The sequence below is a fragment of the Aulonocara sp. 'chitande type north' Nkhata Bay genome, linkage group LG11 (assembly GCF_057382095.1).
Source record: "Aulonocara sp. 'chitande type north' Nkhata Bay isolate Kocher_YH1m ecotype deep benthic linkage group LG11, A_spYH_male_GT1.1, whole genome shotgun sequence".
Classification (NCBI taxonomy): domain Eukaryota; kingdom Metazoa; phylum Chordata; class Actinopteri; order Cichliformes; family Cichlidae; genus Aulonocara; species Aulonocara sp. 'chitande type north' Nkhata Bay.
In genome coordinates this window covers 5,438,564-5,453,171 of record NC_141354.1, presented here as the reverse complement: position 1 = coordinate 5,453,171, position 14,608 = coordinate 5,438,564, and the positions used below count along the sequence as shown (strand labels likewise).

The following is a 14,608-nucleotide window of genomic DNA, read 5'->3' as shown; positions in this document are numbered from 1 at the left end:
CTCTCACACACAGACACACAACACTGATCTCAGAACAGCTGTTTGTAATGATCCACACAAAGCTCTGTGTGGTACAGACTGACACACTGGTCTGCAGACGGATCACAGACGTTCCTGAGACACTCTTACTTCCTGCACACGCTCTCACTTCCTCCACACGCGCTCTCACTTCCTGCACACGCTCTCACTTCCTCCACACACTCTCACTTCCTCCACACACGCTCTCACTTCCTCCACACACGCTCTCACTTCCTCCACACACTCTCACTTCCTCCACACACTCTCACTTCCTCCACACACGCTCTCACTTCCTCCACACACTCTCACTTCCTCCACACACGCTCTCACTTCCTCCACACACGCTCTCACTTCCTCCACACGCTCTCACTTCCTCCACACACATGCTCTTACTTCCTCCACACACTCTCACTTCCTCCACACACTCTCACTTCCTCCACACACTCTCACTTCCTCCACACACTCTCACTTCCTCCACACACGCTCTCACTTCCTCCACACACGCTCTCACTTCTTCCACACACACTCTCACTTCCTCCACACACTCTCACTTCCTCCACACACGCTCTCACTTCCTCCACACACATGCTCTTACTTCCTCCACACACACTCTCACTTCCTCCACACACTCTCACTTCCTCCACACACTCTCACTTCCTCCACACACTCTCACTTCCTCCACACACACTCTCACTTCCTCCACACACACTCTTACTTCCTCCACACACACTCTCACTTCCTCCACACACATGCTCTTACTTCCTCCATACACATGCTCTTACTTCCTCCACACACACTCTCACTTCCTCCACACACACTCTCACTTCCCCACACACTCTCACTTCCTCCACACACGCTCTCACTTCCTCCACACACGCTCTCACTTCCTCCACACACGCTCTCACTTCCTCCACACACTCTCACTTCCTCCACACACGCTCTCACTTCCTCCACACACTCTCACTTCCTCCACACACGCTCTCACTTCCTCCACACACGCTCTCACTTCCTCCACACACACTCTCACTTCCTCCACACACACTGAAACATGTTCCTGGTTTCTTTCAAGCAGGTCAAGATGGCGACTCACAGAACCTCCGACCCACCCTGAAATTATTCATGACAGGAGCTTTTCAGCACGTTTGGACGTCCCTGTGTGTCAAACTTGTGCGTCCACAGCTGAGTGCGGACATTTACCTGTGTGGTCAGAAGTCACAGCAACACAACCTGTTTCATGGAAACACACTGTTGTGCGTCCTTCACACTCCCTCTCTGCCTGAGTCACCCACACCAACATCACACAGCAGTGACACAACCACACACTGAGGGATCAGTGGGTCTGTCAGTGCTCGTCCAGGGTCAGTGTCATCACGCCTCCTTTGAAAAATGCTCACTACAAATAAATACGATTGTTTTTCTGAGTAATCACACTTCATCATATGTTGTTCCCTCTGAGTGCGGCGCTCCTGTCTCATGTGACACGAGGCCCCACTGAGCGTCTTGATGCTTCTCCACCATTCACAGGTGACAGATGGACCCTCAGGCCCCCTCCCCCATTCAGATGGTCTTTCCCTCCTTGGCTCCGCCCTCAAACCAGCGTTCCTCCCTGTCCAGGACGTTACATCCTCATCCTTGAAGTGTCCACTGGCCTGCAGGTGTGAACAGAGGCTCTGCTGTGTTGGGCCGTCCGCTCACTGAGCAGTTGCTAAATATGAAAGCCGTATGAATCACATGATATAGATTTCACAGTGCAGTGTTTCTCATTCAATTAAACTTTATTCGTATAGTTGCCTCGAGCTGCTTCATACTGTCCGTAGCTACAATAATACAGAGAAGGGAAGAAGACAGTCGTCCGGGTGCGAAGCTGCACTGGAGAACTGGTCCATGTGCACAACAAGGACTACTGTGGCTACCTTCAGTTCAAGAAGGTGGAGCTGTCCGTCTACAAGATGACCAACTGATTATTGATTATTTATCGCCACAAAGGAGATATATTTGTATTATTTAGTTAGAAAACTGAGTGCATGTAAATCTGAGGGATCTGCAGGCGTCCGGCACGTCGGGGAGGTTTGGGCTCAATCAGTCCTTTCAACCCAAACAAACAAACTAATATATAAATGCATTAATAAATCAGAGCATCTCTTTTAAAACCAGTGAAGCAGAAACATGAAGCTTCTCTCCCGAGGTTTCTCTGACAGCGTGCGGTGGAGTCTTCAGGGTAAGGCTGTGCACTTTCCCAGGGAAGCAGGTAATTGAAATGCTGTGGCTGAGGCTTCTTTTTGAGGTGTCAGAGTGTGTTACAGACATGCTTCCAGCCTCTGATCTAAGGTGAGTTAGTGCTGACGTCTGCTGTGCCATGACTATATTTGAGATGGCAGTGACCTAAGCTCCTGATCAGCTTCCATTAGGCCTGCCGCTGGCTGCAGCTCCTGCTGCACAGCTCCGTCGGTACACAGACAGCAAGCTGCCAGCTCCGCTCACCGTCTCTCACGCCCATGGGCGAGATCAGCTTACACCACAGCTAAACTAAATTACCCCAAAATTCAAAGAGTGCCTACGTGTAAGTGAAACGGGTTTCAAATTTGTGACAATCCAACTGAGCTCTGCACATCCCTGGTGCTTTGAGTGGTAGCGCACAGTGCTGAAGCCTTGTTAGACGTGGTAGAAACAGGATGCAGCGCACTCCAGCTTCAAATATCACTGTGAAAATGTGACAAATGACACTTGTGATCAGTGGTGAATGTGCTCTCCCACAGCCCGCTGCTATCACGCTCTATCTTTGCTGTATTGAGCCATGATGGCTAATTGTGGATTTAGTGGCCGTTGATGGCCATGTTTGGTGCTGCAGAGGATACGTCTCCACTCCTCCACACTTCACCTGTCTGCCTGCTGCTGTAGCTCCAGAGAGAAGAAGCACAGTTTATCCAGTTTGCCATATCGCTCAGCTGTTGATCAATACAGGAAGTACTACAGCTGCTTCATACTTCACTCTATGAGTAGACAGTAAATATGTACCAATGAAGTCAGTGCTATCTAATGAGTAAAGCAATAATCCACTTGGTCAGACAGTTGAAGGTGTCAGTGATAGAAACGTGTTTGCTGTCTGAGGCAGCGTTCATAAAAGCCTCCGTGGTTATCACGGTGTCTGTGGTCACATGGCACAGCATCACGGTCAGCAGTGACCTCATCATCGTACCGGGATACTCACTGTTGTCACACTTTCACCACCCGACGTGCTCATCAGCACATGCTGTAAGACCAAGATGGCGCCGCGGATGGTCGCCCTGGTGCTTCAGTGCGTTACTTTTGTTTTGTTTTTGTGCATTTTCTCTGTGTCTGGGCACTCCTCTGGATACTCGTACACCAGAGAAGAGCTCCTTAACTACAGGACTACAACGCCAATATTTGTCGCATCTGCGGCAGATTTACTGCAGACTCTGACCAGGAAAGCGAGACGCCGAAAGAGAGGGAAGCGAGCCGGCGCACTCGTGCGTTTGAGGAGACGCGGACTGCGAACTGCTCTTCCTGGGATCTTCCTTTCTAATGTACGCTCACTCTGGAATAAGATTGACGAACTGGCCCTGATGAGAAGCATGAACAGAGACGTTGCCTCCTCCTGTGTCTTGTGTTTTACGGAGTCGTGGCTCAGTGAGAACATCCCAGACTGCGCGCTCAAGCTGGAGGGCTTTCATCTGCTGCGCGCGGACCGGCAGGCCTCTCTCTCCGGTAAAACCAAAGGTGGAGGTCTCTGCTTCTACATCAATAGTGGCTGGTGCACAGATGTGACAGTGATTGCTCAGCACTGCTCTTCCTCTCTGGAATATCTTTTTATCCACTGCAAACCGTTTTATTCTCCGCGGGAGTTTGCTTCATTCATCCTGGCCGCTGTTTACATCCCGCCGGACGCAGATGCGCAGGCAGCTCAGTGTGCCCTCGCGGAGCAGATTCTCCACACGGAGCGGACATTCCCGGACTCTCTCATCATTGCTCTTGGGGACTTTAACAAAGCCAATCTGAGCCATGAGCTTCCAAAATACAAGCAGTATATTAAATGCCCGACCAGAGAGGAGAGGACATTAGACCACTGTAACAGCACGATCAGCGGGGCCTATCGCGCGGTGCCCCGCGCTTCACTCGGACTTTCTGACCACGTCATGATCCACCTGATCCCCACGTACAGACAGAGGCTGAAGCTCTCCAAACCTGTCGTGAGGACTAAAAAACTGTGGAGCAACGAGGCTGTGGAGGAGCTTCGCACGTGTTTGGAGTCTACAGACTGGGACACAATGAAGGCTGCTTCTAACAGCTTGGACGAGTTTACGGACACTGTCACCTCCTATATCCACTTCTGTGAGGACAGCATTGTGCCATCACGCACCAGGGTGAGTTATAACAATGACAAACCCTGGTTTACTCCTAAACTCAAAAAGCTGTGGCTGGAAAAGAGAAAGGCGTTCAGAAGCGGAGACAGGGACTGCTACAGAGAGGCCAAGTACAGGTTCACTAAAGAAGTGGACATTGCTAAACATCAGCACTCTGAGAAGATGCAGCAGCAGATCTCAGAGAATGACTCGGCCTCTGTGTGGAAAGGTTTTAGGAATATCACCAACTACAAGCCTAAAACCCCCCACTCCACTGATGACTTGCTCTTGGCCAACACCCTTAACGACTTCTACTGCCGTTTAGACGAGCCATCAGGCAGCCTTCACACCTCCAACGACCCCAACAATAGAGACACTTTGGACACTAATTCCCCCACCTCCCCCCCCTCCATAGAGCCATCACCACCTTCAAACTGTTCACCTGCAACACCCCCCTCCTCACCCCACACAAAAGAGGATTTCACACCACCTCCTCCCACCACAACTCTTCATATTCATGAAGCAGATGTGAGGAAGCAGTTTAAGAACCTGAATGCTCGAAAAGCTCCCGGCCCAGACGGTGTGTCTCCTGCCACCCTCAGACACTGTGCAAACGAGCTGGCCCCAGTGTTTTCTGGCATCTTCAACTCCTCACTGCAGGCATGTCATGTGCCTGCCTGCTTCAAGTCCTCTACCATAATCCCTGTCCCCAAGAAACCTAGGATCACTGGACTTAATGACTACAGACCCGTGGCTCTGACATCTGTGGTCATGAAGTCTTTTGAGCGCCTAGTTCTCTCCCATCTCAGGACCCTCACGGCCCCCCTCCTGGACCCCCTGCAGTTTGCATACAGAGCCAACAGGTCTGTAGACGACGCCATCAACATGGCCCTACACTTCATCCTGCAGCATCTGGACTCCCCAGGAACCTACGCCAGGATCCTGTTTGTGGACTTCAGCTCTGCCTTCAACACCATCCTTCCAGACCATCTCCGAGGCAAGCTTTCCCAGATGAATGTGCCTGATCCCATCTGCCGGTGGATCACTGACTTCCTGACGGACAGGAAGCAGCACGTGAGGCTGGGAAAGAATGTCTCGGACTCCCGGACCATCAGCACCGGCTCCCCTCAGGGCTGTGTTCTTTCTCCTCTGCTCTTCTCCCTGTACACCAACTGCTGCACCTCCACCCACCAGTCTGTCAAGCTAATCAAGTTTGCAGATGACACCACCGTTATTGGACTCATCTCGGACGGGGACGAGTCTGCCTACAGGAGGGAGGTTGAACGTCTGGTGTCCTGGTGCAGCCACAACAACCTGGTGCTGAATGCCCAGAAGACAGTGGAGATTATTGTGGACTTCAGGAAGCACACAGCCCCACTCCCCCCCATCATCCTGACTGACACCCCCATCACCTCTGTGGACTCATTCCGCTTCCTGGGTACCACCATCACCCAGGACCTGAAGTGGGAGCCCACCATCACCTCCGTCATCAAGAAAGCCCAGCAGAGGATGTACTTCCTGAGGCAGCTGAAGAAATTCAACCTGCCAACACGGACGATGATGCAGTTCTACACCGCAATCATCGAGTCCATCCTCACCTCCTCCATCACCGTGTGGTACGCTGGAGCCACTATCAGGGACAAACAGAGACTGCAGCGTGTTGTGCGCTCTGCTGAGAAGGTGATTGGCTGCAGACTCCCATCTCTGCAGGACCTGTACACCTCCAGGACACTGCGGCGTGCAGCTCGGATCTCAGCTGACCCTTCTCACCCTGGACACAGTCTGTTTGACCTGCTCCCCTCAGGCAGGAGGCTCCGGTCCATTCGCACCAGAACCTCTCGCCATAAGAACAGTTTCTTCCCCTCTGCTGTTGGACTCATGAACAATAACCGTATGACTGTTCCCACCACTAACACATAACCCTACGCTGTGTCACTGCATCATTCCATGTTTGCACTGATCACCACCTGCACTCATGCACATATCTTTCCACGTAGCACTTTTAATTCTTATCCCTACTTTTATTTTTTCATGTCTATTTAAGTGCTATTTATGACAGCATGTTTGCACTGAAGCACCGCAGCAATTTCCTAATGTTGTAAACCTGCTCAACATTTGGCAATAAACCCCTTTCTGATTCTGATTCTGTACGTGAGATGTTACCCAATGCTGTTCAGCAGCAGGACGAGTGATCGGGCTCTGCTGGAGTTATCAGAGATCTCTGTGAGAGTTCTTAAATCTTTAAACTTCCCTCACCACCATCTGCTGTAAGCACGCAGAAACATGACAGGCGTGCGAAATAAGGACTTAATTGGCTGCAACGTCTAGAACAATACGAGAGAAACAGCCCAGCTGGGACTGGTTTCCAGTAAAACTGGGTCCTGTAAGTGATGTTAAGAGCATTTCCTCTGATGTTCCTTACTGCTATCAGCTCCTCTCACAGCACCGCCCGCGTACAGTCACAGTTTGGGCGATGACCAAGCTAAACGTTTCAGTCAGGTAATGCAGCGCTGCATCAGAGTCTGCCCTCATGGCAGCTGCCGCCTCACTCATGAGAACAATCATGGATGGGTCCGCTCAAAGCTGACCCCACAGAAGGAGCTGCTTACTGACCTACAGGTTACCACAGCCTCCAGAAACACCATTACTAACACAGTGTGCTGTAATGGTTTGGAGGTTTGCAGTGTTCACAAGATGCCCCAGATCCAGGAGGCACACGGTCAGGGCTCGGCGGAAGGCGCTGCGGTCAGATGATGATGTTTGGGGGAAGAGAAAATCCCAGTGTCCCCACAGTCAAGCACAGAGGTGGACGCTTGATGCTGACTTCACTGGATGAGGGGGCAACAACAGGGCCACGTATGACATCCTGGACACGAACCTTCAGCCAGAACCCTGAAGATCTGTGGTGGCATCAGCATGATAAGGACCAAGACACAAAGAAGTAGCTGAGGAAGAGTCAGGGAGCATCCCGGCCAGCCTACATCCACCTCTGGCACCTGAAGCTTCAAGGTGCCAGAGGTGGATGTAGAGGAACGCTCTCCTGAGATGTGAGCAGGGCTGATGACCTGCTACAGGAAACATCTCACCACTATGTTCGCCCACAAGGCTACTGGTTGCACCGAGTGGTGTTTTGCTTGGTGATCGAATACTCATTTCACTGCATGACGTGAAAATGTGCCTCTGTGTGTACTGCGGCTGATGCTCTCTCCGTTCAAATGAAACTACAGACACTGTTAGTGAGTCACGTCCATCAGGGGTTAACCCCCCCAGGCCACGGGTTTCAGCACTGCTGAAAAATAAATGTTGCTTGAAGACAAATATGATCCTGGTCCTTTGTTCCTGAACATTGGAGGTGGCACAGCAAAACAGCGAACACTCCAGTCAGCTGTTTAAATGCTGATGAAGAAGCAATTAAACAGGAAAACGGACTTGCTATGCAGTGCCATGATAGCATGCAAGGCTGCTCCCTCAGGCTATGAGACTGCAGATGAGCTGCAAACAGAGGAGGCGTTTGCAGAAGCACTGCTGGACAAAGCTGCCTTTGTTTTTAAGGCTGCTGTTTCCGTGCTGTCAGTTCACGGTGTCACTCCTGCTTCCAGCAGCGTTTCAGGTGCGGCTCTTTGTTGTTGATCACTGCAGTGGGTAACTGGTTGGGCACAGTGACAGGCTGTCACAGATCTGTCACTACGAAAGCAGCAGCAGTGGACTCGACTTGTAAAAATAGCACCAAATGAAAGAAAATGGAGACATTAATGAGCACAGTCAGGTGTTGCTGTAGAGTCCCTGGAGGCTTTGCACTCAGAGGCGTGAGTGTGTCTGCATCTGTGTATGTTGTCAAACAAAGTGACAGGGAAGCAGCACATCTGAAGGCCGGAGAAGAGCGAGCTTCAAAGAGAAGCCGATACACTCGTTCGCTGTTCTCTAGCAGTGATCTGGTCCCTCAGTTCATGTGAATGTATGCTTTGACAAACACTGCTCCGGCATGCCGAGCTGGCCACTGTTGGCCACAGTGTGAAAGGGGTGTTACGCCCCCGCTGTGTCAGAAAACACGACGGGTCTGTAGAATAAGTGTAATGGACTCACGGGGCCACTAGGTGGCTCTTATCCTCCATAACAACTCTGCTTCCCTTTGAAAGCAGCCACATGGTTTCATGTCTCACAGCTGGATTCCTACCACATGGTGGGGGCGCAGAGGGGGGGGCAGGGGAGAGAGTGCGGACTGTCAAAGTCGAGCAAATGAAAGTCAGAGAGGCTTTGACTCCTCTCAGGTGGGAGCTTCAGGTTTCCTGCACAGCTTATGCTGCAAACTCATTTATTGTCTATTCAAACATGTTTCTTCTAATCTGTGATTCATATACTTCAATTTATCAAGTGATGGATTTCAAAACTGACAACGTGGCAGCAACACTTCCTGCACAGCATAGTACTGTCTACAACACTGTATATTATTACTGAAGAAGAGAACTGAGAGTCGATGAGCCTAATAAACCCATCTGCTACAGCACAACATCATTAATAAATGCACCTTTACCCATGTTTGAGATTCAGCTGTATCAGGAGACTTTGTGTCTATAAGTCAGAAATATGTCATGTTTCTGCAGTAAAGCACGTTATCCCAGCATATCTCATGTTGTTATCATAAACATGGAGCCCTATCCAGAAACTCACCAGAATTATGAAAACATACAGACAGAATAAACTGTAGATATTGGTTACATTTTATTAGTTCGTCATTTATCCAGGTAAAAAATCTGACCTGGCATCATGGCAGCAAAAGTCAAAACGCACATTAGCCAGCAAGTGGAAACAGAGTTTGTGCTTTGTTTTAATTTGCCTCTATATCAGGACAATATCAGGAACAAAGTAACAGCTGGCTCCAAATATTTGTAACACATGAAGTGTATGCAAAAAAGCAACGTCTGAAAACTAATTAGGTTCACTACCAGGGGCGGATCTAGAGGGGGGCATGGGGTGGCATGTGCCACCCTAGCTTTGCATATGACAGTGTTGTTTATTAAAATAAGACAGCATTAACACTTTGAGCCTGGCTACATAACACTGAATATATTACATGCTTCTGATTGTGCCAGAGCACATTTGAATCAACACCAAGGGCATTTCAGATTTGACACAGGTGGTTGTTACGCTCTGTAAATGGACTGAAGGTGAGAGTGATTAACCCTCTGGGGTCCACGGACACGCCGCACCTCCAAATCACACTGATTTAAGCTAACACAGCAACAAGCTGCAGCCACACGGAGTCTCGGATTCATGAGTGCTGAAAGTTGGGACTTCAGAGGATATACAAGTTCTTAAATTTTATTGACAGGCCATTAAATCCAGAGCTATGATTAAAAATATATGTTTTTTCTAAATACGTCACGTTTAGTGCAGAAGGACGGGTTTAAAAAGGACAGTGTGACAACAGTAAACACAGAAACAAACTTTTGTTTACTGGCACAAATAATTTGTGGTGCATCTCATTGTGACGCCTGATTGTTCTCTCACTTTAGTTATTGTAATAGTTTTAAGTGGTTGTAGAAAATGTTAAAGATGCCAGATGTGCTGGCTGCATTTTTAGATAAATAGTTGTTTTATGAATTTATTGTTCATACGTGTTTTCAAATTTTACAGTTTATGTTTGCAATCCAAGTTATTAAAACAATTCACTCAACATGTCTGTGGGCTAAACTACTACCAGGATTTGATGTTTTTGTGTGATTTCAGATCAGTTGTGTTACTGCAGCATGACGATGAAACAATCAGTGTAGATTCACACTGAGCTGATGAAATGAGACCAAACAACATACAAAAAAGGAGCAACGATGTGCGGTCGAGCTCCCCAGAGGGTGAACCCAACACATCCTGAAAAAGGAGGTTTACATTTCTGTTAAAGATTTCTGACATTTTGTGTAAATTTCAGCAACAACTTGATGTTTTCTAACAAAGTGAAACTTCAGTTATCCCTGTGTTTGTAAGTAACCGCCCATGCTGTGCAGCTTTCTGCATTTGATACTTATTGGGCTCCACACATGTGCGTGTGTTACCTAACTTAGATGTTTCATTATGGAAAATAATCCCGTTATAGAAACATGTGTATACTGACTGCATTGAATCATTTGAACCACATGTAACACCTGCATATGTGTTTTTAATAAAAGGCAACGCCTGTAGATCCGGCCCTGTTCACTCCCAGCATCAGTGTGGATCGAACAGCTGACTCGCTGAAGCTCGAACAGGAGACATGAGTAAATGATCCTTTCTGAGGAGAGTAAACGACGTCTCTTCAGGGAAGCTCTTCTTTATTTTAGTGAGACGATGGCACACCTCGTGTTTCAGAACATAGAACTGTAAAGCCAAGAATACACACACTCGATCCAACAGCATGGATCTAAAGTAGTTCTTTAAAAAGACTCTTTTCATTCGAGAGCACACCACACGTCCTGTGTAACTTGTCACGGCCAGGCGGATCAGCTGCACGCTGATCAGCCCTCTCTGTTTCTCTTCCTCTTCTCTCTCGCCGGGGCGGAACTCACTGTGGGTTCACGCCCTTGGCCCACGCCCTCGGGAGATGAGACCCAGGTGTCTCATTAAGGGGAGCAGCATTTAAGCCAGGAGGTGACTGCTGTTCGTCGCTGGATCGTTGTCTACCACGCGTTAGTAAAGTCAAAGCTACAGCAAGTTTAGTGAAGAGTGTTTTCCTCTGTGCATCGTCCTTAACCCTGTCTCCCTGTCCACAGAACCTCTTGGATTTTTCCCCGTGTGTTTCCCGTGTGGCAGTGTTGGAGTGTGAACCTGTGATCGTGTGAGTGGATATTCTGAAGAACGTATGCTTTCCTTGGACTTCCCTGGAGACCCCTTCTTCCCCCACTCAGCTGTATATAACACCCCCCCTGCACATTCTTGTATATACACCTGGTGACTTGTAAATAAACTCTTCTTGTAAGCATCAGTACCGGAGTCCTGCGCTTGAGTCCTCCTTCCAACCGTAACATAACTAGATTAGACTGTAGTGGCACATTCAGATATCGAGCTTGACTGACAGCCTCTCCAAACCCCAGATAAAGCCAATTAAATAATACAGACGGGAGACGGGAAAACGGAGCGACTTTTAAAGCTGGATAAATAAACGCTGATTATACGTCTGACCTTATAGGGGCTTTATTCACCACATATGCATGTTGGAGATTTAAAAAAAACACCTATAAATATTAATGTGGGGCAATTTGCAGTGTGCAAATAAGCAGTGCATTATCTCTGTGTGGGCTTAGAGTCGAGTCAGCCCCGTGCCCCTTCCTTCACCAGAGCAAGTCTGACTGACAAACACTCAAAGATGAACTAATGGAACGGATAATACTCATTATGTTGGGACAGGGGCAAAACCATTTTCAGCTGGTGCACATAAAACTTCCTGCGTGCACAGAAACTAAAGGAACAGTTACACAATTGCTTTTTAAGTACTGCTTCAAAGACTAACCAGGCCACAGCGCATCGCTTCAGTCCCCCGACGTAATCTCTCGTCGCTATTTCCAGTTTTAGAAAGCATGAAAAGTGATCTGATTTGTATACATAACCCATTTAAATAGAAAGAAGATTAGAGACACATCAATCTTGGCTGAGCCCCGGGGAACAGAGGAAAAGGTTACTAAATTTATCACTCTGCCTTCCCAGGCAGGAGATTTAAATATGGGACTTGGCATCTGACTGACCGTCCTCGGAGGGAAAATATAGCTCCACCTCTGTGTACCCTCACAGCACAAAGACCATTAATTACACGCACGCCATCGGTGTTCCACCCTCACGCCTGCGCTCGCACGCATTATGGTGTCAAAGCTAAACAGTGTTGGGGGAAAATGAAAGCCGTGCTTCTCTATATTACCTCATGGTTGCCAGACGGCGTCCCACAGCCGGGCGTGTGGAGCCCCCTGGTCTCTGTTGCAAACTGTTTGCATTATATTCATCTAACACACACGATGTGGTTTCCTGTCTGCAGGTTCAAAGTCTCTAACTGCCCTAAAGTCTGTAACCAAGTTTGTTAGAGAGCTAGTTGTCTCAGTGTTAGGGAACCGGACACACCCGATTACTGCATTAGGCTCTGGGCTCGTGTGCGAGCAGCGCACTAATCACTAATCACTAATCAATCTACCAGTGAAACCTGCAGCTCTTTAATCATTCCTGGCAGTGTTGCTGCCTTTTCCTGTTTGTTCTCATGAAGTATTTGTCTTGGAATAAAATGAGGAACGTCACTTTTCTTCTCCAATTAGTCTGCAAAACATTCCTCCATAACGTGTGATGTGCTGCTCTGCAGGTTTGCCCCACTTGATCCTCCAGGCTGTGAAAATGCTGAATCTAAAAATACCTCATCACACACCCTGACAGCGCTGTGCTGTCTTTAATCAGCCACATGCATTCAACATTTCCTAGATGTATCTGAAGGTTCTCGCTGAACACGATCACATGAAACGATGTGTGGACACTTGTTACCTGTTTCTCACACTGGCCGTAGTCTGACCCTTGGTCTGGTTGAAAGAAACAAATCTCTCCACGGTTCTTCGCCATCTCGATGAGCCCCATGGCCGTCCTCACTGTGGCATTACGAGCATGGACAAACACCATCACCTGGGCACAAACACACGGCTTCAACACACCAGAATATTAACACAGCCCAGTGACACAGAGACGCTTTAGTAATCTCGCTGCACCGTTACAGCCACGCTGAGTTCAGCTCGAACAGAGCAGTGAGACACTCGGCGAGCCTGGGGGGGTCTTAAAGAAAATCACGTCAATTAATATATGTCACAGCCACTTCCTGACAATTCATTACTGAGAGAAGAAGAAGGATCGCTGGCTGAGCAGTAAGCTCTAGACTGTAGCAGTGAAACCGTCCAACCACAAACACATGTGTGCAGCACGTTTCATGTTTTGGACAATCAAACCGGCTTACATGGTGTCAGAGACTACAGAAAAGTTCATATCAGCTTTGCCTCTGAGGGAAGCAATCGGACAAAGAGGGGGAAGCTCGGAAAACCGGAGCGTGTATGTGGGCTGCTTGGAAAAAAGATGCAGACAGGATAACAACAGTCCTCAATAGGCTGCTCAACTCCTGCAGCAGATGGAAGCTAAACGGTAAAGTCTGAATTCACAGCTCTCCTGTTCCCAACAGGCTGCAGAGTGGAAGCAGAATGAGTGGAGGGGGTGGGTGGATGGGGAAGGAGGGGGAGGTAAAACCGGGGGAGATAAGGACTTGAGAGAATTTAGATAACAGGTGTTCATTCCAAAAGGTTCACACAAAATATTTACTGCAGCACGGTTGCTATTCATGAAAAAGTTCAGGGAAATATTTGGGAGGAAAAGATTGTGGCGCTACACATTACTACATCACTCCACACGGGTGGTGTTAGGAAGCATGCATGCTGCTGGGCTTTAGGGCTAAAGCAATCAGGAAGTACAGGCATGCAGAAAAAATGACTCTTCAACAGAGTGCGGGCACTGAAGAGCTGAGAGATGCTACAAATACACGTTCAGACTGGATGCCTCAGGCGGAGCTCAGTCCGTGGGTTACACACAGTATAACACAGGCTCGATGAATCCTGTGTCCCCACCAAAGCCCACACACCTGGGTCAAACACAAAGAAAAGCCCTTACCTGGTGACCTGCCTTCACCTGTTCCAGAACTTTGTCATAACAAACCTCCTCCATGTCATGGATCTGCTGGATCTGAACAGGAAGCACAGTGAACAGGATACAATCACAGCTCTTAGCACTTCTAAACATTACCAGTCCTATTTTTCTGTACATCCATCTTAAATTTTCATACCTTGTTGTTGGTTTTGATGCCAACAAAGGTCTGTCCCAGAGGCACTGGTCTGAAGCGACCGTCGAAGAAGAAGAGACCAATATATGGGTTGACATGTAGGAAGGTGGCCACATCCAGATAGTTAGGCAGGGTAGCAGACAGTCCCAGAATCCTGATCATGCTCTGGGTGGACTCCACCTAAACCCAAAACCACATACTGTTGTAGTTAGACCAGAGTCCATCTGGGTTTAATCTAGGCACAAAGAAAGGTTAAAATAATACCAGTTTCACAGGTGCACGCCACCTTCTCATCTTTTCTGACTCATTTTCACTAGTTCTGAATTTGGCTAGAATCAGTGTGAGTGCTGATAGCATGAGGTGATACCTGGACCCTGCAGAGGATGCTCAGGCAGTCCAACAGCTGCAGGATGGC

General features: G+C 48.5%; 1 protein-coding gene across 7 annotated transcripts in view; it reads right to left on the bottom strand.

Moving 5' to 3' along the window:
* ascc3 (activating signal cointegrator 1 complex subunit 3) overlaps positions 1-14,608 on the bottom strand; it is a 142,653-nt gene that overhangs the window by 43,372 nt on the left and 84,673 nt on the right. For all 7 annotated transcript variants that reach the window (XM_086310283.1, XM_086310282.1, XM_086310280.1 and 4 more), the window contains 3 exons: positions 14,197-14,373; positions 14,025-14,096; positions 12,864-12,998 (listed from right to left, as the gene is read on the bottom strand). In XM_086310283.1, coding sequence (XP_086166409.1) covers positions 12,864-12,998; positions 14,025-14,096; positions 14,197-14,373 — 384 coding nt within the window. The remainder of the gene's footprint in view (positions 1-12,863; positions 12,999-14,024; positions 14,097-14,196; positions 14,374-14,608) is intronic.